Genomic DNA, 23,438 nt, shown 5'->3' with positions numbered 1-23,438 from the left:
CTCAATCATATGATTGGAGAGCCTTTTACCATTCTGTTTAACGTTACTGGATTTCAAATGTACTGAAACATGAGGGATGTAGAATGATAGAAATCTGCAATTGTATTATGTTCGATTAATGTGTGGGACGTTCTCGTTATTGACAACTAAATTAGATTTGAGTCCCTACAGTGTGGAAACAGGCCCTACGGCCTGACAAGTCCACACTGACCCTCTGAAGAGCCACCCACACAGACCCATTCTCCTACATTTACCCCTGACGAATGCACCTAACACTACGGGCAATTTAGCATGGTCAATTCATCTGACTTGCACTTCTTTGGACTCTGCCAGGAAACCCGCACACCCGGAGGAAACTCACACAGACACGGAGATAATGTGCAAACTCCACACAGACAGGTGCCCGAGGCGGGAATTGAACTTGGGATCCTGGCACCAGGAGGCAGCAGTGCAAACCGCTGAGTCACCGGGCCACCCAAACAGTCTGCCGCCCCAACTATAAACGGTGGAGTGTCAATCATGTGCTTGGAGACGCGTTTGCCTTTCTGATAAATGTGACTGTATTTCCTATCTCCTGAAACATGAGGAATGTGGAATGAAAGAAATTGGGATCCAAACTAGGCCTTTTGGCATTTTGAGAGTGCTCGACCATTCATAATGATCACAGCTGATCGGTTAGCTCAACAGCTTTGTTCGTCTGAGATGTTATTCCCTTGCTGTTTTTTTAGCACCAAACACATTGACGATAAACAATCCGAGATGAAATAGCGTCCAAAACTGTCGCCATTTCATCTCTGATTAATGGTCCTACATCGCCACCGTATCCCTCACTGATCTCTCCTTGTCTTTCATTCTCTCTCTTTCTCTCGCACCCTCCCTCTCGCTGTCTCTCTCTATCCCACTTTCTCCCGCTCCGAATTCCCAAATATCTCTGAATCGTAATAATCCTTTTCTGATCTCCGTTTAGCATGTTTCCTATATGTCTATGGTATCCGATTCATTACCTTAGATTTGCACGAACGGTTTGTCCACTTCCTTCAAAGTGGGTCAAGCATAAAGACAACGCTTCATGGACTTACACCCTTTAAATCTGAGGTCGTCTCATTTTTCACACACTTTTTTGTTTCTTCACTACAATATGACACTCACCCGTAGTGTTCCACCTTCAATCCCAAGTTCAGGTTTAGGTTTAATGGACTAATTTTCCAGGCAAATGAAACCACACACACACAAGTGCATTCAAAACCTGATCCACAGGCCGTGTTTTACAATTCACTCGGACTCCGGTTCCAGTATATTCCAGGTGGAGCACGTTCTTTGGGAACAGCTGCCCCTTCACCAGTTGCTCCGCAAATATCCCATGGGTTTCAACACAATTCTCACGGTCACCAAACATTGAGTCACACAGTTATCTCTTTCATCTTGTTGTTCCTGTGGCAATTAGCTCATGGCGGATTAAGGTTTTACTTTTTCCTTTCTTACTTTTCAATTTAGCCAGAAGCTGTTCATAAACCTGAAGGTTGGATTGCATCTTTCAAAGCTTTTTGCCCTCTTCCCTGTGATTACCAAACCAATATAGGAACCTGAGTTGTACAGAAGTTGTCCATTCAGTTATACAGCTGGTCTCTTACCTGGGTAACAGGTTACACCTGCATCCTCACCATGACCACAGTTGTGGGTTCCCCAACCAGAGAAGGTGCAAGACCGGAGATGGGATTCTGTCCCCTCGCAGGAAACATCATCCATCCAAATATTGCCGGTACCTTGTCCAAACCGAGCGTTACTGTGCACTGACAGGGCGGGTCCACATTGCAGCTCCTTGCAAAGTACAGTGGCATCTGCCAAATCCCAGCCATCATCACAAACCGTGCCCCAACTTCCATCGTACAACACCTCCACTGTTCCAGAGCACGGATCTTTCGAATTCACCAATCTCACAGCCGATCCTGAGAGAACAGAGTGGACCCGTTATTTCAGAGGACAACGATGATATCCGAATCATTCTACCTGTGATTGGCCATCGTTATTCATTTACCTTCCTGGCACCAATACCCACATGTTTTATGTAGATTTCCAAGGGTCTGCAAATCTCTTAGAGAGCGAGACAGAAAGTGACAGACAGACAGAAAGTTGACTGGTGGCAGCTCTTCCCTCACTGATTTCTACCTCCCTCTCACTCTCTCTCTCGCTCTCTCTATCTGTCTCCCTGCACCTGTTGCCTTTACATAAATTTACAAGATTCAGCACGGTTATTGCAGAGAGGAAGAGACATCAGACAGACGGTCAGACAGACAGATGACCGGTGGTGGATTCACCAGATGCTCACCGGGCCCCATTGAAAGCTTGAAAAGGCTGGATTCTCACTTTGACCTCTGCCTGCGCAGGAAGTAAACCCACGCACTGGGTGCTGCTGGGCATCACAAACCTGCTATACAACCAACCTTGCTGACCCACCTCAGTCAAGAGGGGAATATGGAGACTTTGCCAGCTGGCATTGTGGACATGTGGACAGAGTCATTCAGATAGCATGGACCAGGAAAGGCAAAGGGAACGTTACTGTTTACCTTATAAAGGTACTCTTTCACAGGAAACCTACTCTAATGTTGGAATTACATTGTAAATATCTACCTTGCAGAATTAGTCACGCTCTGGGACACGGGTTCCGAATATTCACGTCTTACAGAGCCAGCGGAAGCCTTACTCACGTGCGACAGTTACAGGGCGACTTTGAAATGATGGTATCCAACGACCTGAAACCTGGGTGTTGTAGGAACATGTATACTGGCCCTGGCTGCTGTCAGTGATGTTCGGAATGGTGTAGGTGAAGGATTGCTGGCTGATGCTGCTGTTGATGATGGCAACCGTGTCCTTTAGGAACAGAAAGCGGCCTGTAGGGACACCGTCTGGAACTGTGCAGCTGATGGTGACTGATTCGCCGTCAGCTCTCACGGAGATGCTCGGCTGGGTTGCAGGATCTAACGAATAAAACAAATCATCTCACTGAAATATCCAACATTGGAGCAGGAGTAGGCCACTCGGCCCTTCAAGTTTACTTCTCCCATTCAATAATATCGTTCCTCATCCTTCAACCCAGTCCACTGCTCCCTTGCTTTCTCGCTGTCATCTGTAAAACATCTATCCGACTCCAACTCTAACATTATTCAATATTTTCACCTCGCCCGCTTCCTGAGGCAAAGAATCCCATGGGCTCCCCACTCTCTGAGTGAAGACATTACTCCTTTTCTCAATCCCACCTTGTCTCCTTTCGACTGTGAGTCTGGAGTCTGCTGGTAATCGGGAACATCCTTCCTGTGTTTAGCCTTGTCTAGTTCTTTTAGAATGTTGTAACTTTCTATGAGATCCCTTACCATTCTCCCAAACAACAGTGACCATAGTCCTAACCAATCCAGTCTGTCTTCCTACTTCAGCCCTGCCATCCCAGAAAACAGTCTGGGAAACCTTTGTTGAACTATCTCTGTAACTAGAACATCCTCCTGCAGATAAGGAGACCCAAGGTGCACACACAAAAGTCCAGTTGTGCTATCAAGATATCCCATCCTGGTACCGAATCCTCTTCCTATGAAGGACGTCATCCCATTTGCTTTCTTCATTCCCTGCTAAACCAGCAACGATTACTGTTCGTGATTGGTGTAGAGGAACATCCAGGTTCATTTTTACCTCCCTGTTTTGACCATCTAACACCGTTTGGGTAATAACACACCTTGCTGACACTTTGCACTGCACTGGATAACCTCTCCCTGATCTGCATCAAACTTCAACTGCCCTACATTTGCCACTCACTCCCCCGGTCTAAATCCCGGTGACTGTATCAGTGTGACGGCATCTTTGTGTCATGTGACTACATGACCCAACCATAAGGTGTGTCTGTTTGAACAAAAACAAGATCTTTTAAAAGGACTGAGCAGGTAAACCATCAAAACGGTGTCCCGGATGGTGGGGAGTGCGGAACAACTGGGTCATGGCCTCAGGAAATGTGGATACTGCAGTGCAATAGAAGGAAAGGCTGCATTTTCTGAACATTGTGTGGTAAAAAAAAAACAGCTGAAAACGAATTCCAGGCCTACATTGGAGATCCAGACCCCAGAATAGATCCGGGAAACACAATGGAAAAATTCAGGAACTGGAAATGTTTCCAAACCAACAACCGCTGAACTAATTGGTGCTGGAAAGGCAAAGCAGGTCAGGCAGCATCCAGGAGCAGGAGAGTCGATGTTTCGAGTAGAAGATCTTCATCAGCATCTTCATTCCTCTCGACTCTCCTGCTCCTTGGATGCTGCTGACCGGCTGTACTTTTCCAACACCACACCATACGACTCTGATCTCCAACATCTGCTGTCCTCACTTTCTACAAAACTGACACAAGACTCACTCACTTGTGACAACAATTTCAACAGGTTGACTCAGAAAGCTGTGTGACCATTGCTCTGCCACCTCAATCCGATAGGAACATTGGTAGCTCCCTTGGTCGCTGGTGGTGATGTTTTCAGTGACATATGTGAGGTCTCCTTGTCCGATGATGAGAGAATTCGAATCCTTCAGCAACTCCAGATGTCCAGTCAAGTTGCTGTGTGGAACTGTGCAGTTAATAGTGAGTGAATCTCCAGCCACGTAGAGTGTCAATGAAGGGCTGACAGAGATTGTCGGCTCCGTTGAAGGATCTAAAAAGAGGGAAATCGGCAAAGGAGATTTCAGAAATCTGCAATTGTATTCTGTCTGATAAATGTGTGCGATGTTCTTGTTATTGCCAACTATAAAGGGTCGAGTCTCAATCATGTGATTGGAGACCCGTTTGCCACTCTGTTTAATGTCACTGCATTTCAAATCTCCTGAAACATGAGGAATGTAGAATGATAGAAACTTAGTGCCAGAGTAGGTCTTCTGGCCTTTTTAGAAAGCTCCATCATTCAAAATGGTCAAACCCGATCAGTTAGATCAGCATCTTTGTTCGGATGAGTCTTTATTCCCTTGCCGTGTCTTTAGCTCAACCCACATTGTCGCTACATCATCCGAGATGAAATAACTTCCAAAACTTTCCCCCTTTCATCTCTGATTAAAGGTACTACCCCACCAGCCTTTCTGTCACTGCTGTCTCTCTCTCTCTCTCTCTAGCCGACCCCCTTTCTCTCGCTCCAAATTCTCAAATATCTCTGAATCTTAAGAAACCTTTTCTGATCTCCTTTGAGCATGTTTCTGGTATGTCTATGATATCCGATTCATTAACTTAGATTTGCACTTTCGTATTGTCCACCTTATTCCAAGCGTAATGCTTAATAGACTTAAATCCTTTAAGTTTGATCTGTCATCATATTTCCTCACACTTTCTTGCTTCCTCAGAGTAATACAACACTCACACATCGTGTCCCTTTCCTTGTATTAACTGAAGCAATCTACACAACCACTAACCTATAATCCTCCATTCTTCTTAGCTTTAATGTTCTAATTTACCAGGCAACTGAACGACATCGCGGATAGTCTCATTCAACATCTGATCCACAGCTCATGCTTTACAATTCACTCAGAGTCCGGTTCCAGCACGTTCCAGGTGGAGCATGTCCTTTGGGAATAGCAGCCTCTACCCCAGTATTGGTGCAAATATCCAATGGGTTTCAACACAATTCTCACGGTCACCAAACATTGAGCCATGCAGTTATTTCTGTCATTTTGTTGACCCTGAGTCAACTCGTGGTTCATTAAGTTTTTGGTTTTCGTTTGTTGACTTTTGAATTTAGCCATATGCTATTAATAATCTTTAAAGTAACCAATCTTTCCCCGCATTTCGCAATCTTCACTGTGATTGCCCATTCTATTTGGGAACTGAGTTGTACAGAAGATGTCCATTCAGTTATACAGCTGGTCTCTTACCTGGGTAACAGGTTACACCTGCATCCTCACCATGACCACAGTTGTGGGTTCCCCAACCAGAGAAGGAGCAAGACCGGAGATGGGATTCTGTCCCCTCGCAAGAAACGTCATCCATCCAAATATTGCCGGTACCTTGTCCAAACCGAGCACTACCGTGCACTGACAGGGCGGGTCCACATTGCAGCTCCTTGCAAAGTACAGTGGCATCTGCCAAATCCCAGCCATCATCACAAACCGTGCCCCAACTTCCATCGTACAACACCTCCACAGTTCCAGAGCACCGACCGTTCGAATTGACCAATCTCACAGCCGATCCTGAGAGAACAGAGTGGACCCGTTATTTCAGAGGACAACGATGATATCCGAATCATCCTACCTTTGATTGGCCATCGTTAATCATTTACCTTCCTGGCACTAATAGTCTCTCTCTCGCTCGCTCCCTATATCTGTCTCTTTTATGCAGGTTTACAAGGTTCAGCACCGCAATTACAAAGAGAGAGACCGAGACAGACACAGACAGATGAGCGGTGCCGTATTAACCAGATGCTCACGGGCCTCATTCAAAGTTTGAGAAGGCTGGATTCTCACTTTGATCACTGCCTGTGCAGGAAGGAAACCCACACACTGTGTTACCCTGTGTATCGGAGACCAGCTGACCAGCCAACCTTGCTACCCCACCTCAGTCAAGAGGAGAACATCGAGACGATATTGTGGACATGTGGACAGAGTTATTCAGATAGCATGTACCAGGAAAGGCAAAGGGAACGTTACTGTTTACCTTATAAAGGTACTCTTTCACAGGAAACCTACTCTAATGTTGGAATTACATTGTAAATATCTACCTCGCAGAATTAGTCAAGATCTGGGACACGGGTTCCGAATATTCACGTCTTACAGAGCCAGCGGAAGCCTTACTCACGTGCGACAGTTACAGGGCGACTTTGAAATGATGGTATCCAACGACCTGAAACCTGGGTTTTGTAGGAACATGTATACTGGCCCTGGCTGCTGTCAGTGATGTTCGGAATGGTGTAGGTGAAGGATTGCTGGCTGATGCTGCTGTTGATGATGGCAACCGTGTCCTTTAGGAACAGAAAGCGGCCTGTAGGGACACCGTCTGGAACTGTGCAGCTGATGGTGACTGATTCGCCGTCAGCTCTCACGGAGATGCTCGGCTGGGTTGCAGGATCTGACGAATAAAACAAATCATCTCAATGAAATATCCAACATCGGAGCAGGAGTCGGTCATTCGGCCCTTCAAGTTGACCTCGCCCATTCAATAATATCGTTCCCTATTATTCAACCCAGTCCACTGCTCACTTGCTGTCTCGCTGTCATCTCTAAAACATCTATCCGACTCCAACTAGAATAGTATGGGACATTTTGACCTCGCCCCCTTCCTGAAGCAGAGAATCCCACAGGGTCCCCACTCTCTGAGTGAAGACATTACTCCTTTTCTCAATCCCGCTCTGTCCTCATTAGACTGTGATTCTGGACTCCGCCCGTGATTTGGAACATCTTTCCTGTGATTATCCTTGACTAGTTCTTTTAGAATGTTTTGAACTTTCTATGAGATCCCTCACCATTCTCCCAAACATCAGGGACCACAGTCCGATCCAATCCAGTCTCTCTTCATACGTCAGCCCTGCCATCCCAGAAAACAGTCTGGGAAACCTTTGTTGAACTATCTCTGTAACCAGAACATCCTCCTGCAGATAAGGATACCCAAGGTGCACACACAAAAGTCCAGTTGTGCTATCAAGTTATCCCGTCCTGGTAGTGAATCCTCTTCCTATGAAGGACAAGATTCCATTTGCTTTCTTCATTCCCTGCTACCGCGGCCACAATTACTGTTCGTGACTGGTGTAGAGGAACACCCAGGTTCATTTTTACCTCCCTGCTTTCCCCATCTAACACCGTTTGGATCCTAATTCACCTTCCTGACACTTTGCACTGCAATGGCTACCCTCTCGCTTATCCACATTCAACTGCATCTGCTGTACATTGCCACTCACTCCGCGTGTCCAAATCCCGCTGACTGTATCAGTGTGATGGGACATTGCTGTCATGAGATGACATGACCCAACCATAAGGTGTATCTCCTTGAACAAATCTAGTAGATCTTAAAGAACATAGAACATATAGAACATAGAACATAGAACATATAGAACAAAGAACATAGAACAATACAGCACAGAACAGGCCCTTCGGCCCACGATGTTGTGCCGAACTTCTAACCTAGATTAAGCACCCATCCATGTACCTATCCAAATGCCGCTTAAAGGTCGCCAATGATTCTGACTCTACCACTCCCACGGGCAGCGCATTTCATGCCCCCACCACTCTCTGGGTAAAGAACCCACCCCTGACATCTCCCCTATTCCTTCCACCCTTCACCTTAAATTTATGTCCCCTTGTAACACCCGGGGAAAAAGTTTCTGACTGTCTACTCTATCTATTCCTCTGATCATCTTATAAACCTCTATCAAGTCACCCCTCATCCTTCGCCGTTCCAACGAGAAAAGGCTGAGAACTCTCAACCTATCCTCGTACGACCTACTCTCCATTCCAGGCAACATCCTGGTAAATCTTCTCTGCACCCTCTCCAAAGCTTCCACATCTTTCCTAAAGTGAGGCGACCAGAACTGCACACAGTACTCCAACTGTGGCCTAACCAAAGTCCTGTACAGCTGCAACATCACTTCACGACTCTTGAATTCCATCCCTCTGCTAATGAACGATAATACTCCATAGGCCTTCTTACAAACTCTATCCACCTGAGTGGCAACCTTCAAACATCTATGTACATAGACCCCAAGATCCCTCTGTTCCTCCACCTGACTAAGAACCCTACCATTGACCCTGTATTCCGCATTCTTATTTGTTCTTCCAAAATGGACAACCTCACACTTGGCAGGGTTGAACTCCATCTGCCACTCCTCAGCCCAGCTCTGCATCATATCTAAGTCCCTCTGCAGCCGACAACATCCCTCCTCACTGTCCACAACTCCACCTATCTTCGTATCATCTGCAAATTTACTGACCCACCCTTCGACTCCCTCATCTAAGTCATTAATAAAGCAGTGTCTTTCCAGATACTCGTAAATCCTATCCATCAGTACCCTTTCCATTACTTTGCCTACCACAGAAGTAAGACTAACTGGCCTGTAATTCCCGGGGTTATCCCTATTCCCTTTTTTGAACAGGGACACAACATTCGCTACTCTCCAGTCCCCTGGTACCACCCCCGTTGCCAGTGAAGACGAGAAGATCATTGCCAACGGTTCTGCAATTTCCTCTCTTGCTTCCCACATAATCCTAGGATATATCCCGTCAGGCCCGGGGGACTTGTCTATCCTCAAGTTGTTCAATATGTCCAACACATCTTCCTTCCTAACAGGTATCTCTTCTAGCTTAACAGTCCGTTTCACACTTTCCTCTTCAACAATATGGTCCCTCTCGTTCGTAAATACTGAAGAGAAGTACTTGTTCAAGACCTCTCCTATCTCTTCCGACTCAATACACAGTCTCCCACTACTGTCCTTGATTGGACCTACCCTCGTTCTCGTCATTCTCAGGTTTCTCACATATGCATAAAATGCCTTGGGGTTATCCTTGATCCTATCTGCCAAGGATTTTTCATGCCCTCTCTTAGCTCTCCTAATCCCTTTCTTCAGGTCCCTTCTGGCTATCCTGTATCCCTCCACTGCTCTGTCTGAACCCTGTTTCCTCAACATTATGTAAGCCTCCTTCTTCCTCTTTACTAGACATTCAACCTCCCTCATCAACCAAGGCTCCCTCACACGACCATTTCTTTCCTGCCTGATAGGTACATACATATCATGGACACGTCGTATCTACTCTTTGGAAAAGTTCCACATTTCCACCACATCCTTCCCTGACAGCCTATGCTCCCAACATATGCTCCTCAAATCCTGTCTTACAGCATCGTAATTTCCCTTCCCCCAATTGTAAAATCTACCTTGTTGTGCGCACCTATCTCTCTCCATAACCAAGGTGAAAGTCACAGAATTGTGGTCACCATCACCAAAATGTTCACCCACTAACAAGCCCACCACTTGTCCCGGTTCGTTACCGAGTACCAAATCCAATATTGCCTCCCCTCTGGTTGGACACTCTCCATGCTGAGTTAGAAAAGCTTCCTGGACACACTGCACAAACACCACCCCATCCAATCTACTTGATCTAAAGAGCTTCCAATCAATACTTGGGAAGTTGAAGTCGCCCATGACTACGACCCTGTGGCTTCTGCACCTTTCCAAAATCTGTTTCCCAATCTGTTTCTCCACATCTCTGCTGCTATTGGGGGACCTATAGTAAACACCCAACAAGGTGACTGCACCTTTCCTATTTCTGACTTCAGCCCATACTACCTCCAGAGGCAGATCCCCCTCAAACTTCCTTTCTGCAGCCGTTATACCATTTCTAATTAGCAATGCCACCCCCCTTCCTTTTTTACCACCCTCCCTGATCTTACTGAAACATCTATAACCAGGAACCTCCAACAGCCATTCCTGTCCCTCATCTATCCATGTTTCCGTGATGGCCACAACATCGTAGTCCCAGGTACCGATCCACGCCTTAAGTTCACCCACCTTATTTCTGATACTCCTTGCGTTGAAGTATACGCACTTGAGCCCATCTCTGTGTTCGCAAGTAGTCCCTGTCAGTGCTACCTTCTCCACAGCCTCCCTACAGTCTTGGGCATCCTGACACACAGCTAGCTTACTTGCTGGGCTACAAGTCCGTATCCCATCCCCCTGCCAAATTAGTTTAAACCCCCCCGAAGAGTGCTAGCAAACCTACCCCCCAGGATATTGGTGCCCTTCTGGTTCAGGTGCAACCCGTCCTGTTTGTACAGGTCCCACCTTCCCCAGAATGCAGTCCAATTGTCCAAATATCTGAAGCCCTCCCTCCTACACCATCCTTGCAGCCACGTGTTCAACTGCACTCTCTCCCTATTCTTTGCCTCACTGTCACGTGGCACCGGCAACAACCCAGAGATGATGACTCTGTCCGTCCTAGCTTTTAGCTTCCAGCCTAACTCCTTGAGCTCTTGAATGACCTCCCCACCCCTCTTCCTACCTATGTCGTTGGTGCCAATGTGTACCACGACTTCTGGCTGCACACCCTCCCCCTTAAGGATTCTGAAGACACGGTCCGAGACGTCTCGGACCCTAGCACCCGGGAGGCAACAAACCACCCGAAAGTCTCGCCTATGTCCACAGAACTGCCTGTCTGTCCCTCTAACTAGAGAGTCCCCTATAACTAGCGCTCTCCTCCTCTCCCCTTTTCCCTTCTGGGTCTTAGAGCCACAGACCCCTTCACTGCAGATTACACCTGCAAGGCTGTCCCCCACAACAGTTTCCAAAGCTGTATACTTATTTTTTAGGGGAACGACCACAGGGGAACCCTGCACTGCCTGCTTCTTCCCCATCCCACCTCTAACTGTTACCCAGCTACCTCAGCTCTCCGGTGTAACTATGTCCCTGTAGCTTCTATCAATCACCCTCTCAGCCTCTCGAATAATCCTCAGTTCATCCAACTCCAGTTCCAATTCCCTAACTCGTTCGGTGAGGAGCAGGATCTGACTGCATTTCCTGCATTTCCTGGACAGGGTAACACTCGGAACGGTATTCCGGATGGAGGGGTGTGTCCAGAATTAGGGGGTCACCGCTTCGAAAACATGGAAACTGCCGAGCAAAGGAATTATCTTACATTTTCTGAACAATGTGTGCTTATATAAAACACAGCTGAAAATGAATTATGTCTGAGCGTGGAGGTTCTGCCGACAGGAAATATCATCAAAACACATTGGAACAATTCAGGACTTGGTAAATTTGACAAAACAGACACAAGTGGAAAGGTGTGGTGCTGGAAAGGCAGAGCTGGTCACGCAGCATCCAGGAGCAGGAAAGTCGATGTTTCGAGCAAAAGCCCTTCATCAGCATCTTCATTCCTGATGAATTCCTTATGCTCTAATCGTCGACTCAGATGCTGCCTGACCCGCTGTGCTTTTCCAACACCACACCATTAGACTCGGATCGCTGGCATCTGCAGGTCAGTCATCACTTTGTCCAGAACTGACACAAGACTCACTCACTTGTAACAACAATATCAACAGGTTGACTCAGAAAGCTGGGTGACCATTGCTCTGCCACCTCAATCCGATAGGAACATTGGTAGCTCCCTTGGTCGCTGGTGGTGACGTTGTCAGTGACATATGTGAGGGCTCCTTGTCCGATGATGAGAGAATTCGAATCCTTCAGCAACTCCAGATGTCCAGTCAAGTTGCTGTGTGGAACTGTGCAGTTAATAGTGAGTGAATCTCCAGCCACGTAGAGTGTCAATGAAGGGCTGACAAATATTGTCGGCTCCGTTGAAGGATCTAAAAAGAGGGAAATCGGCAAAGGAGATTTCAGAAATCTGCAATTGTATTCTGTCTGATAAATGTGTGGGGTATTCTCGTTATTGCCAACTATAAAGGGTAGAGTCTCAATCATATGATTGGAGAGCCTTTTACCATTCTGTTTAATGTTACTGGATTTCAAATGTACTGAAACATGAGGAATGTAGAATGATAGAAATCTGCAATTGTATTATGTTCGATTAATGTGTGGGATGTTCTCGTTATTGACAACGCAGTTAGATTTGAGTCCCTACAGTGTGGAAACAGGCCCTTCGGCCCAACAAGTCCACACTGACTCTCTGAAGAGCCACCCACACAGACCCATTCTCCTACATTTACCCCTGACGAATGCACCTAACACTACGGGCAATTTAGCATGGTCAATTCATCTGACTTGCACTTCTTTGGACTCTGCCAGGAAACCCGCACACCCGGAGGAAACTCACACAGACACGGAGATAATGTGCAAACTCCACACAGACAGGTGCCCGAGGCGGGAATTGAACTTGGGATCCTGACACCAGGAGGCAGCAGTGCAAACCACTGAGTCACCGGGCCACCCAAACAGTCTGCCGCCCCAACTATAAACGGTGGAGTGTCAATCATGTGCTTGGAGACCCGTTTGCCATTCTGTTAAATGTGACTGTATTTCCTATCTCCTGAAACATGAGGAATGTGGAATGAAAGAAATTGGGAGCCAAACTAGGCCTTTTGGCATTTTGAGAGTGCTCGACCATTCATAATGATCACAGCTGATCGGTTAGCTCAACAGCTTTGTTCGTCTGAGATGTTATTCCCTTGCTGTTTCTTTAGCACCAAACACATTGACGATAAACAAACCGAGATGAAATAGCGTCCAAAACTGTCGCCATTTCATCTCTGATTAATGGTCCTACATCGCCACCGTGTCCTTCACTGATCTCTCCTTATCTTTCAGTCTCTCTCTTTCTCTCTTACGCTCCCTCTCGCTGTCTCTCTCTATCCCACTTTCTCCCGCTCCGAATTCCCAAATATCTCTGAATCGTAATAATCCTTTTCTGATCTCTGTTTAGCATGTTTCCTATATGTCTATGGTATCCGATTCATTACCTTAGATTTGCACGAACGGTTTGTCCACTATCTTCAAAGTGGGTCAAGCATAAAGACAACACTTAATGGACTTAAACCCTTTAAATCTGATGTCGTCACATTTCCACACACTTTTTTGTTTCTTTACTACAATATGAAACTCACCCGTAGTGTTCAATCCTTGCATTAACTGGAACAATCTGCACCATCATTAACCTACAATCCTAAGTTCAGGTTTAGGTTTAATGGACTAATATTCCAGGCAAATGAAACCACACACACACAAGTCCATTCAAAACCTGATCCACAGGCCGTGTTTTACAATTCACTCGGACTCCGGTTCCAGTATATTCCAGGTGGAGCACGTTCTTTGGGAACAGCTGCCCCTTCACCAGTTGCTCTGCAAATATCCCATGGGTTTCAACACAATTCTCACGGTCACCAAACATTGAGTCACACAGTTATCTCTTTCATCTTGTTGTTCCTGTGGCAATTAGCTCATGGTGGATTAAGATTTTACTTTTTCCTTTATTACTTTTCAATTTAGCCAGAAGCTGTTCATAAACCTGAAGGTTGGATTTCATCTTTCAAAGCTTTTTGCCCTCTTCCCTGTGATTACCAAACCAATATAGGAACCTGAGTTGTACAGAAGATGTCCATTCAGTTATACAGCTGGGCTCTTACCTGGGTAACAGATTACACCTGCATCCTCACCATGACCACAGTTGTGGGTTCCCCAACCAGAGAAGGAGCAAGACCGGAGATGGGATTCTGTCCCCTCGCAGGAAACATCATCCATCCAAATATTGCCGGTACCTTGTCCAAACCGAGCACTACCATGCACTGACACGGCATGTCCACATTGCAGCTCCTTGCAAAGAACAGTGGCATCTGTCAAATCCCAGCCATCATCACAAACCGTGCCCCAACTTCCATCGTACAACACCTCCACTGTTCCAGAGCACGGATCTTTCGAATTGACCAATCTCACAGCCGATCCTGAGAGAACAGAGTGGACCCGTTATTTCAGAGGACAACGATGATATCCGAATCATTCTCCCTTTGATTGGCCATCGTTAATCATTTACCTTCCTGGCACCAATACCCACATGTTTTATGTAGATTTCCAAGGGTCTGCAAATCTCTTAGAGAGCGAGACAGAAAGTGACAGACAGACAGAAAGTTGACTGGTGGCAGCTCTTCCCTCACTCTACCTCCCTCTCACTCTCTCTCTCGCTCTCTCTATCTCTCTCCCTGCACCTGTTGCTTTTACATAGATTTACAAGATTCAGCACGGCTATTGCAGAGAGGAAGAGACATCAGACAGACGGTCAGACGGACAGATGACCGGCGGTGGATTAACCAGATGCTCACCGGGCACCATTCGAAGCTTGAAAAGGCTGGATTCTCACTTTGACTTCGGCCTGTGCAGGAAGTAAACCCACGCACTGGGTGCTGCTGGGCATCACAGACCTGCTATACAACCAACCTTGCTGACCCACCTCAGTCAAGAGGGGAATATGGAGACTTTGCCAGCTGGCATTGTGAACATGTGGACAGAGTCATTCAGATAGCAAGAGGCAGCAAATGCAAACGCAACGTTACTGTTTACCTTATAAAGGTACTCTTTCACAGGAAACCTACTCTAATGTTGGAATTACATTGTAAATATCTACCTCGCAGAGTTAGTCACGCTCTGGGACACGGGTTCCGAATATTCACGTCTTACAGAGCCAGCGGAAGCCTTACTCACGTGCGACAGTTGCAGGGCGACTTTGAAATGATGGTATCCAACGACCTGAAACCTGGGTTTTGTAGAAACATGTGTACTGGCCCTGGCTGCTGTCAGTGATGTTCGGAATGGTGTAGGTGAAGGATTGCTGGCTGATGCTGCTGTTGATGATGGCAACCGTGTCCTTTAGGAACAGAAAGCGGCCTGTAGGGACACCGTCTGGAACTGTGCAGCTGATGGTGACTGATTCGCCGTCAGCTCTCACGGAGATGCTCGGCTGGGTTGCAGGATCTAACGAATAAAACAAATCATCTCACTGAAATATCCAACATCGGAGCAGGAGTCGGTCATTCGGCCCTTCAAGTTGACCTCGCCCATTCAATAATATCGTTCCTCATTATTCAACCCAGTCCACTGCTCACTTGCTGTCTCGCTGTCATCTGTAAAACATCTATCCGACTCCAACTAGAATAGTATGGGACATTTTGACCTCGCCCCCTTCCTGAAGCAGAGAATCCCACAGGCTCCCCACTCTCTGAGTGAAGACATTACTCCTTTTCTCAATCCCGCTCTGTCCTCATTAGACTGTGATTCTGGACTCCGCCCGTGATTTGGAACATCTTTCCTGTGATTATCCTTGACTAGTTCTTTTAGAATGTTTTGAACTTTCTATGAGATCCCTCACCATTCTCCCAAACATCAGGGACCACAGTCCGATCCAATCCAGTCTCTCTTCATACGTCAGCCCTGCCATCCCAGAAAACAGTCTGGGAAACCTTTGTTGAACTATCTCTGTAACCAGAACATCCTCCTGCAGATAAGGATACCCAAGGTGCACACACAAAAGTCCAGTTGTGCTATCAAGTTATCCCGTCCTGGTAGTGAATCCTCTTCCTATGAAGGACAAGATTCCATTTGCTTTCTTCATTCCCTGCTACCGCGGCCACAATTACTGTTCGTGACTGGTGTAGAGGAACACCCAGGTTCATTTTTACCTCCCTGCCTTCCCCATCTAACACCGTTTGGATCCTAATTCACCTTCCTGACACTTTGCACTGCAATGGCTACCCTCTCGCTTATCCACATTCAACTGCATCTGCTGTACATTGCCACTCACTCCGCGTGTCCAAATCCCGCTGACTGTATCAGTGTGATGGGACATTGCTGTCATGAGATGACATGACCCAACCATAAAGTGTATCTCCTTGAACAAATCTAGTAGATCTTTTCCCAAGACTGGACAGGGTAACTCTCGGAACGGTATTCCGGATGGAGGGGTGTGTCCAGAATAAAGGGGTCACCGTTTCGAAAATATGGAAACTGCCGAGCAAAGGAATTATCTTACATTTTCTGAACAATGTGTGCTTATATAAAACACAGCTGAAAATGAATTATGTCTGAGTGTGGAGGTTCTGCCGCCAGGAAATATCATCAAAACATATTGGAACAATTCAGGACTTGGTAAATTTGACAAAACAGACACAAGTGGAAAGGTGTGGTGCTGGAAAGGCAGAGCTGGTCACGCAGCATCCAGGAGCAGGAAAGTCGATGTATCGAGCAAAAGCCCTTCATCAGCATCTTCATTCCTAATGAATTCCTCATGCTCTAATCGTCGACTCAGATGCTGCCTGACCCGCTGTGCTTTTCCAACACCACACCATTAGACTTGGATCGCTGGCATGTGCAGGTCAGTCATCACTTTGTCCAGAACTGACACAAGACTCACTCACTTGTAACAACAATATCAACAGGTTGACTCAGAAAGCTGGGTGACCATTGCTCTGCCACCTCAATCCGATAGGAACATTGGTAGCTCCCTTGGTCGCTGGTGGTGACGTTGTCAGTGACATATGTGAGGGCTCCTTGTCCGATGATGAGAGAATTCGAATCCTTCAGCAACTCCAGATGTCCAGTCAAGTTGCTGTGTGGAACTGTGCAGTTAATAGTGAGTGAATCTCCAGCCATGTAGAGTGTCAATGAAGGGCTGACAGAGATTGTCGGCTCCGTTGAAGGATCTAAAAAGAGGGAAATCGGCAAAGGAGATTTCAGAAATCTGCAATTGTATTCTGTCTGATTAATGTGTGGGGTATTCTCGTTATTGCCAACGATAAAGGGTAGAGTCTCAATCATATGATTGGAGAGCCTTTTACCATTCTGTTTAACGTTACTGGATTTCAAATGTACTGAAACATGAGGGATGTAGAATGATAGAAATCTGCAATTGTATTATGTTCGATTAATGTGTGGGATGTTCTCGTTATTGACAACTAAATTAGATTTGAGTCCCTACAGTGTGGAAACAGGCCCTACGGCCTGACAAGTCCACACTGACCCTCTGAAGAAACACCCACACAGACCCATTCTCCTACATTTACCCCTGACGAATGCACCTAACACTACGGGCAATTTAGCATGGTCAATTCATCTGACTTGCACTTCTTTGGACTCTGCCAGGAAACCCGCACACCCGGAGGAAACTCACACAGACACGGAGATAATGTGCAAACTCCACACAGACAGGTGCCCGAGGCGGGAATTGAACTTGGGATCCTGGCACCAGGAGGCAGCAGTGCAAACCACTGAGTCACCGGGCCACCCAAACAGTCTGCCGCCCCAACTATAAACGGTGGAGTGTCAATCATGTGCTTGGAGACCCGTTTGCCATTCTGGTAAATGTGACTGTATTTCCTATCTCCTGAAACATGAGGAATGTGGAATGAAAGAAATTGGGATCCAAACTAGGCCTTTTGGCATTTTGAGAGTGCTCGACCATTCATAATGATCACAGCTGATCGGTTAGCTCAACAGCTTTGTTCGTCTGAGATGTTATTCCCTTGCTGTTTTTTTAGCACCAAACACATTGACGATAAACAATCCGAGATGAAATAGCGTCCAAAACTGTCGCCATTTCATCTCTGATTAATGGTCCTACATCGCCACCGTATCCCTCACTGATCTCTCCTTGTCTTTCATTCTCTCTCTTTCTCTCGCACCCTCCCTCTCGCTGTCTCTCTCTATCCCACTTTCTCCCGCTCCGAATTCCCAAATATCTCTGAATCGTAATAATCCTTTTCTGATCTCCGTTTAGCATGTTTCCTATATGTCTATGGTATCCGATTCATTACCTTAGATTTGCACGAACGGTTTGTCCACTTCCTTCAAAGTGGGTCAAGCATAAAGACAACGCTTCATGGACTTACACCCTTTAAATCTGAGGTCGTCTCATTTTCCACACACTTTTTTGTTTCTTCACTACAATATGACACTCACCCGTAGTGTTCCACCTTCAATCCCAAGTTCAGGTTTAGGTTTAATGGACTAATTTTCCAGGCAAATGAAACCACAAACACACACACACAAGTGCATTCAAAACCTGATCCACAGGCCGTGTTTTACAATTCACTCGGACTCCGGTTCCAGTATATTCCAGGTGGAGCACGTTCTTTGGGAACAGCTGCCCCTTCACCAGTTGCTCCGCAAATATCCCATGTGTTTCAACACAATTCTCACGGTCACCAAACATTGAGTCACACAGTTATCTCTTTCATCTTGTTGTTCCTGTGGCAATTAGCTCATGGCGGATTAAGGTTTTACTTTTTCCTTTCTTACTTTTCAATTTAGCCAGAAGCTGTTCATAAACCTGAAGGTTGGATTGCATCTTTCAAAGCTTTTTGCCCTCTTCCCTGTGATTACCAAACCAATATAGGAACCTGAGTTGTACAGAAGTTGTCCATTCAGTTATACAGCTGGTCTCTTACCTGGGTAACACATTACACCTGCATCCTCACCATGTCCACAGTTGTGGGTTCCCCAACCAGAGAAGGAGCAAGACCGGAGATGGGATTCTGTCCCCTCGCAGGAAACATCATCCATCCAAATATTGCCGGTACCTTGTCCAAACCGAGCGTTACTGTGCACTGACAGGGCGGGTCCACATTGCAGCTCCTTGCAAAGTACAGTGGCATCTGCCAAATCCCAGCCATCATCACAAACCGTGCCCCAACTTCCATCGTACAACACCTCCACTGTTCCAGAGCACGGATCTTTCGAATTCACCAATCTCACAGCCGATCCTGAGAGAACAGAGTGGACCCGTTATTTCAGAGGACAACGATGATATCCGAATCATTCTACCTGTGATTGGCCATCGTTATTCATTTACCTTCCTGGCACCAATACCCACATGTTTTATGTAGATTTCCAAGGGTCTGCAAATCTCTTAGAGAGCGAGACAGAAAGTGACAGACAGACAGAAAGTTGACTGGTGGCAGCTCTTCCCTCACTGATTTCTACCTCCCTCTTACTCTCTCTCTCGCTCTCTCTATCTGTCTCCCTGCACCTGTTGCTTTTACATAAATTTACAAGATTCAGCACGGTTATTGCAGAGAGGAAGAGACATCAGACAGACGGTCAGACAGACAGATGACCGGTGGTGGATTCACCAGATGCTCACCGGGCCCCATTGAAAGCTTGAAAAGGCTGGATTCTCACTTTGACCTCTGCCTGCGCAGGAAGTAAACCCACGCACTGGGTGCTGCTGGGCATCACAAACCTGCTATACAACCAACCTTGCTGACCCACCTCAGTCAAGAGGGGAATATGGAGACTTTGCCAGCTGGCATTGTGGACATGTGGACAGAGTCATTCAGATAGCATGGACCAGGAAAGGCAAAGGGAACGTTACTGTTTACCTTATAAAGGTACTCTTTCACAGGAAACCTACTCTAATGTTGGAATTACATTGTAAATATCTACCTCGCAGAATTAGTCACGCTCTGGGACACGGGTTCCGAATATTCACGTCTTACAGAGCCAGCGGAAGCCTTACTCACGTGCGACAGTTACAGGGCGACTTTGAAATGATGGTATCCAACGACCTGAAACCTGGGTGTTGTAGGAACATGTATACTGGCCCTGGCTGCTGTCAGTGATGTTCGGAATGGTGTAGGTGAGGGATTGCTGGCTGATGCTGCTGTTGATGATGGCAACCGTGTCCTTTAGGAACAGAAAGCGGCCTGTAGGGACACCGTCTGGAACTGTGCAGCTGATGGTGACTGATTCGCCGTCAGCTCTCACGGAGATGCTCGGCTGGGTTGCAGGATCTAACGAATAAAACAAATCATCTCACTGAAATATCCAACATTGGAGCAGGAGTAGGCCACTCGGCCCTTCAAGTTTACTTCTCCCATTCAATAATATCGTGCCTCATCCTTCAACCCAGTCCACTGCTCCCTTGCTTTCTCGCTGTCATCTGTAAAACATCTATCCGACTCCAACTCTAACATTATTCAATATTTTCACCTCGCCCGCTTCCTGAGGCAAAGAATCCCATGGGCTCCCCACTCTCTGAGTGAAGACATTACTCCTTTTCTCAATCCCACCTTGTCTCCTTTCGACTGTGAGTCTGGAGTCTGCTGGTAATCGGGAACATCCTTCCTGTGTTTAGCCTTGTCTAGTTCTTTTAGAATGTTGTAACTTTCTATGAGATCCCTTACCATTCTCCCAAACAACAGTGACCATAGTCCTAACCAATCCAGTCTGTCTTCCTACTTCAGCCCTGCCATCCCAGAAAACAGTCTGGGAAACCTTTGTTGAACTATCTCTGTAACTAGAACATCCTCCTGCAGATAAGGAGACCCAAGGTGCACACACAAAAGTCCAGTTGTGCTATCAAGATATCCCATCCTGGTACCGAATCCTCTTCCTATGAAGGACGTCATCCCATTTGCTTTCTTCATTCCCTGCTACACCAGCAACGATTACTGTTCGTGATTGGTGTAGAGGAACATCCAGGTTCATTTTTACCTCCCTGTTTTGACCATCTAACACCGTTTGGGTAATAACACACCTTGCTGACACTTTGCACTGCACTGGATAACCTCTCCCTGATCTGCATCAAACTTCAACTGCCCTACATTTGCCACTCACTCCCCCGGTCTAAATCCCGGTGACTGTATCAATGTGACGGCATCTTTCTGTCATGTGACTACATGACCCAACCATAAGGTGTGTCTGTTTGAACAAAAACAAGATCTTTTAAAAGGACTGAGCAGGTAAACCATTAAAACGGTGTCCCGGATGGTGGGGAGTGCGGAACAACTGGGTCATGGCCTCAGGAAATGTGGATACTGCAGTGCAATAGAAAGGAAAGGCTGCATTTTCTGAACATTGTGTGGTAAAAAAAAACAGCTGAAAACGAATTCCAGGCCTACATTGGAGACTCAGACCCCAGAATAGATCCGGGAAACACAATGGAAAAATTCAGGAACTGGAAATGTTTCCAAACCAACAACCGCTGAACTAATTGGTGCTGGAAAGGCAAAGCAGGTCAGGCAGCATCCAGGAGCAGGAGAGTCGATGTTTCGAGTAGAAGATCTTCATCAGCATCTTCATTCCTCTCGACTCTCCTGCTCCTTGGATGCTGCTGACCGGCTGTACTTTTCCAACACCACACCATACGACTCTGATCTCCAACAACTGCTGTCCTCACTTTCTACAAAACTGACACAAGACTCACTCACTTGTAACAACAATTTCAACAGGTTGACTCAGAAAGCTGTGTGACCATTGCTCTGCCACCTCAATCCGATAGGAACATTGGTAGCTCCCTTGGTCGCTGGTGGTGACGTTTTCAGTGACATATGTGAGGTCTCCTTGTCCGATGATGAGAGAATTCGAATCCTTCAGCAACTCCAGATGTCCAGTCAAGTTGCTGTGTGGAACTGTGCAGTTAATAGTGAGTGAATCTCCAGCCACGTAGAGTGTCAATGAAGGGCTGACAGAGATTGTCGGCTCCGTTGAAGGATCTAAAAAGAGGGAAATCGGCAAAGGAGATTTCAGAAATCTGCAATTGTATTCTGTCTGATAAATGTGTGCGATGTTCTTGTTATTGCCAACTATAAAGGGTCGAGTCTCAATCATGTGATTGGAGACCCGTTTGCCACTCTGTTTAATGTCACTGCATTTCAAATCTCCTGAAACATGAGGAATGTAGAATGATAGAAACTTAGTGCCAGAGTAGGTCTTCTGGCCTTTTTAGAAAGCTCCATCATTCAAAATGGTCAAACCTGATCAGTTAGATCAGCATCTTTGTTCGGATGAGTCTTTATTCCCTTGCCGTGTCTTTAGCTCCACCCACATTGTCGCTACATCATCCGAGATGAAATAACTTCCAAAACTTTCCCCCTTTCATCTCTGATTAAAGGTACTACCCCACCAGCCTTTCTGTCACTGCTGTCTCTCTCTCTCTCTCTCTAGCCGACCCCCTTTCTCTCGCTCCAAATTCTCAAATATCTCTGAATCTTAAGAAACCTTTTCTGATCCCCTTTGAGCATGTTTCTGGTATGTCTATGATATCCGATTTATTAACTTAGATTTGCACTTTCGTATTGTCCACCTTATTCCAAGCGTAATGCTTAAGAGACTTAAATCCTTTAAGTTTGATCTGTCATCATATTTCCTCACACTTTCTTGCTTCCTTAGAGTAATACAACACTCACACATCCTGTCCCTTTCCTTGTATTAACTGAAGCAATCTACACCACCACTAACCTATAATCCTCCATTCTTCTTAGCTTTAATGTTCTAATTTACCAGGCAACTGAACGACATCGCGGATAGTCTCATTCAACATCTGATCCACAGCTCATGCTTTACAATTCACTCAGAGTCTGGTTCCAGCACGTTCCAGGTGGAGCATGTCCTTTGGGAATAGCAGCCTCTACCCCAGTATTGGTGCAAATATCCAATGGGTTTCAACACAATTCTCACGGTCACCAAACATTGAGCCATGCAGTTATTTCTTTCATTTTGTTGACCCTGAGTCAACTCGTGGTTCATTAAGTTTTTGGTTTTCGTTTGTTGACTTTGAATTTAGCCATATGCTATTAATAATCTTTAAAGTAACCAATCTTTCCCCGCATTTCGCAATCTTCACTGTGATTGCCCATTCTATTTGGGAACTGAGTTGTACAGAAGATGTCCATTCAGTTATACAGCTGGTCTCTTACCTGGGTAACAGGTTACACCTGCATCCTCACCATGACCACAGTTGTGGGTTCCCCAACCAGAGAAGGAGCAAGACCGGAGATGGGATTCTGTCCCCTCGCAAGAAACGTCATCCATCCAAATATTGCCGGTACCTTGTCCAAACCGAGCGTTACTGTGCACTGACAGGGCGGGTCCACATTGCAGCTCCTTGCAAAGTACAGTGGCATCTGCCAAATCCCAGCCATCATCACAAACCGTGCCCCAACTTCCATCGTACAACACCTCCACAGTTCCAGAGCACCGACCGTTCGAATTGACCAATCTCACAGCCGATCC

General features: G+C 46.3%; 1 protein-coding gene across 1 annotated transcript in view; it reads right to left on the bottom strand.

The window, feature by feature from the left end:
* Window positions 1-23,438, bottom strand: part of LOC140493951 (uncharacterized) — a 296,726-nt gene that overhangs the window by 29,415 nt on the left and 243,873 nt on the right. The window contains 13 exon segments of the mRNA XM_072592902.1: window positions 1,632-1,946; window positions 2,706-2,975; window positions 4,395-4,679; window positions 5,884-6,198; window positions 6,803-7,072; window positions 12,008-12,292; window positions 14,066-14,380; window positions 15,135-15,404; window positions 16,844-17,128; window positions 18,872-19,186; window positions 19,946-20,215; window positions 21,635-21,919; window positions 23,123-23,437. Coding sequence (XP_072449003.1) covers window positions 1,632-1,946; window positions 2,706-2,975; window positions 4,395-4,679; window positions 5,884-6,198; window positions 6,803-7,072; window positions 12,008-12,292; window positions 14,066-14,380; window positions 15,135-15,404; window positions 16,844-17,128; window positions 18,872-19,186; window positions 19,946-20,215; window positions 21,635-21,919; window positions 23,123-23,437 — 3,795 coding nt within the window.

Source organism: Chiloscyllium punctatum, chromosome 23, assembly GCF_047496795.1.
Source record: "Chiloscyllium punctatum isolate Juve2018m chromosome 23, sChiPun1.3, whole genome shotgun sequence".
NCBI lineage: Eukaryota > Metazoa > Chordata > Chondrichthyes > Orectolobiformes > Hemiscylliidae > Chiloscyllium > Chiloscyllium punctatum.
Note: the sequence above shows the minus strand (reverse complement) of the source record. Positions and strands in the feature narration are given on the sequence as shown.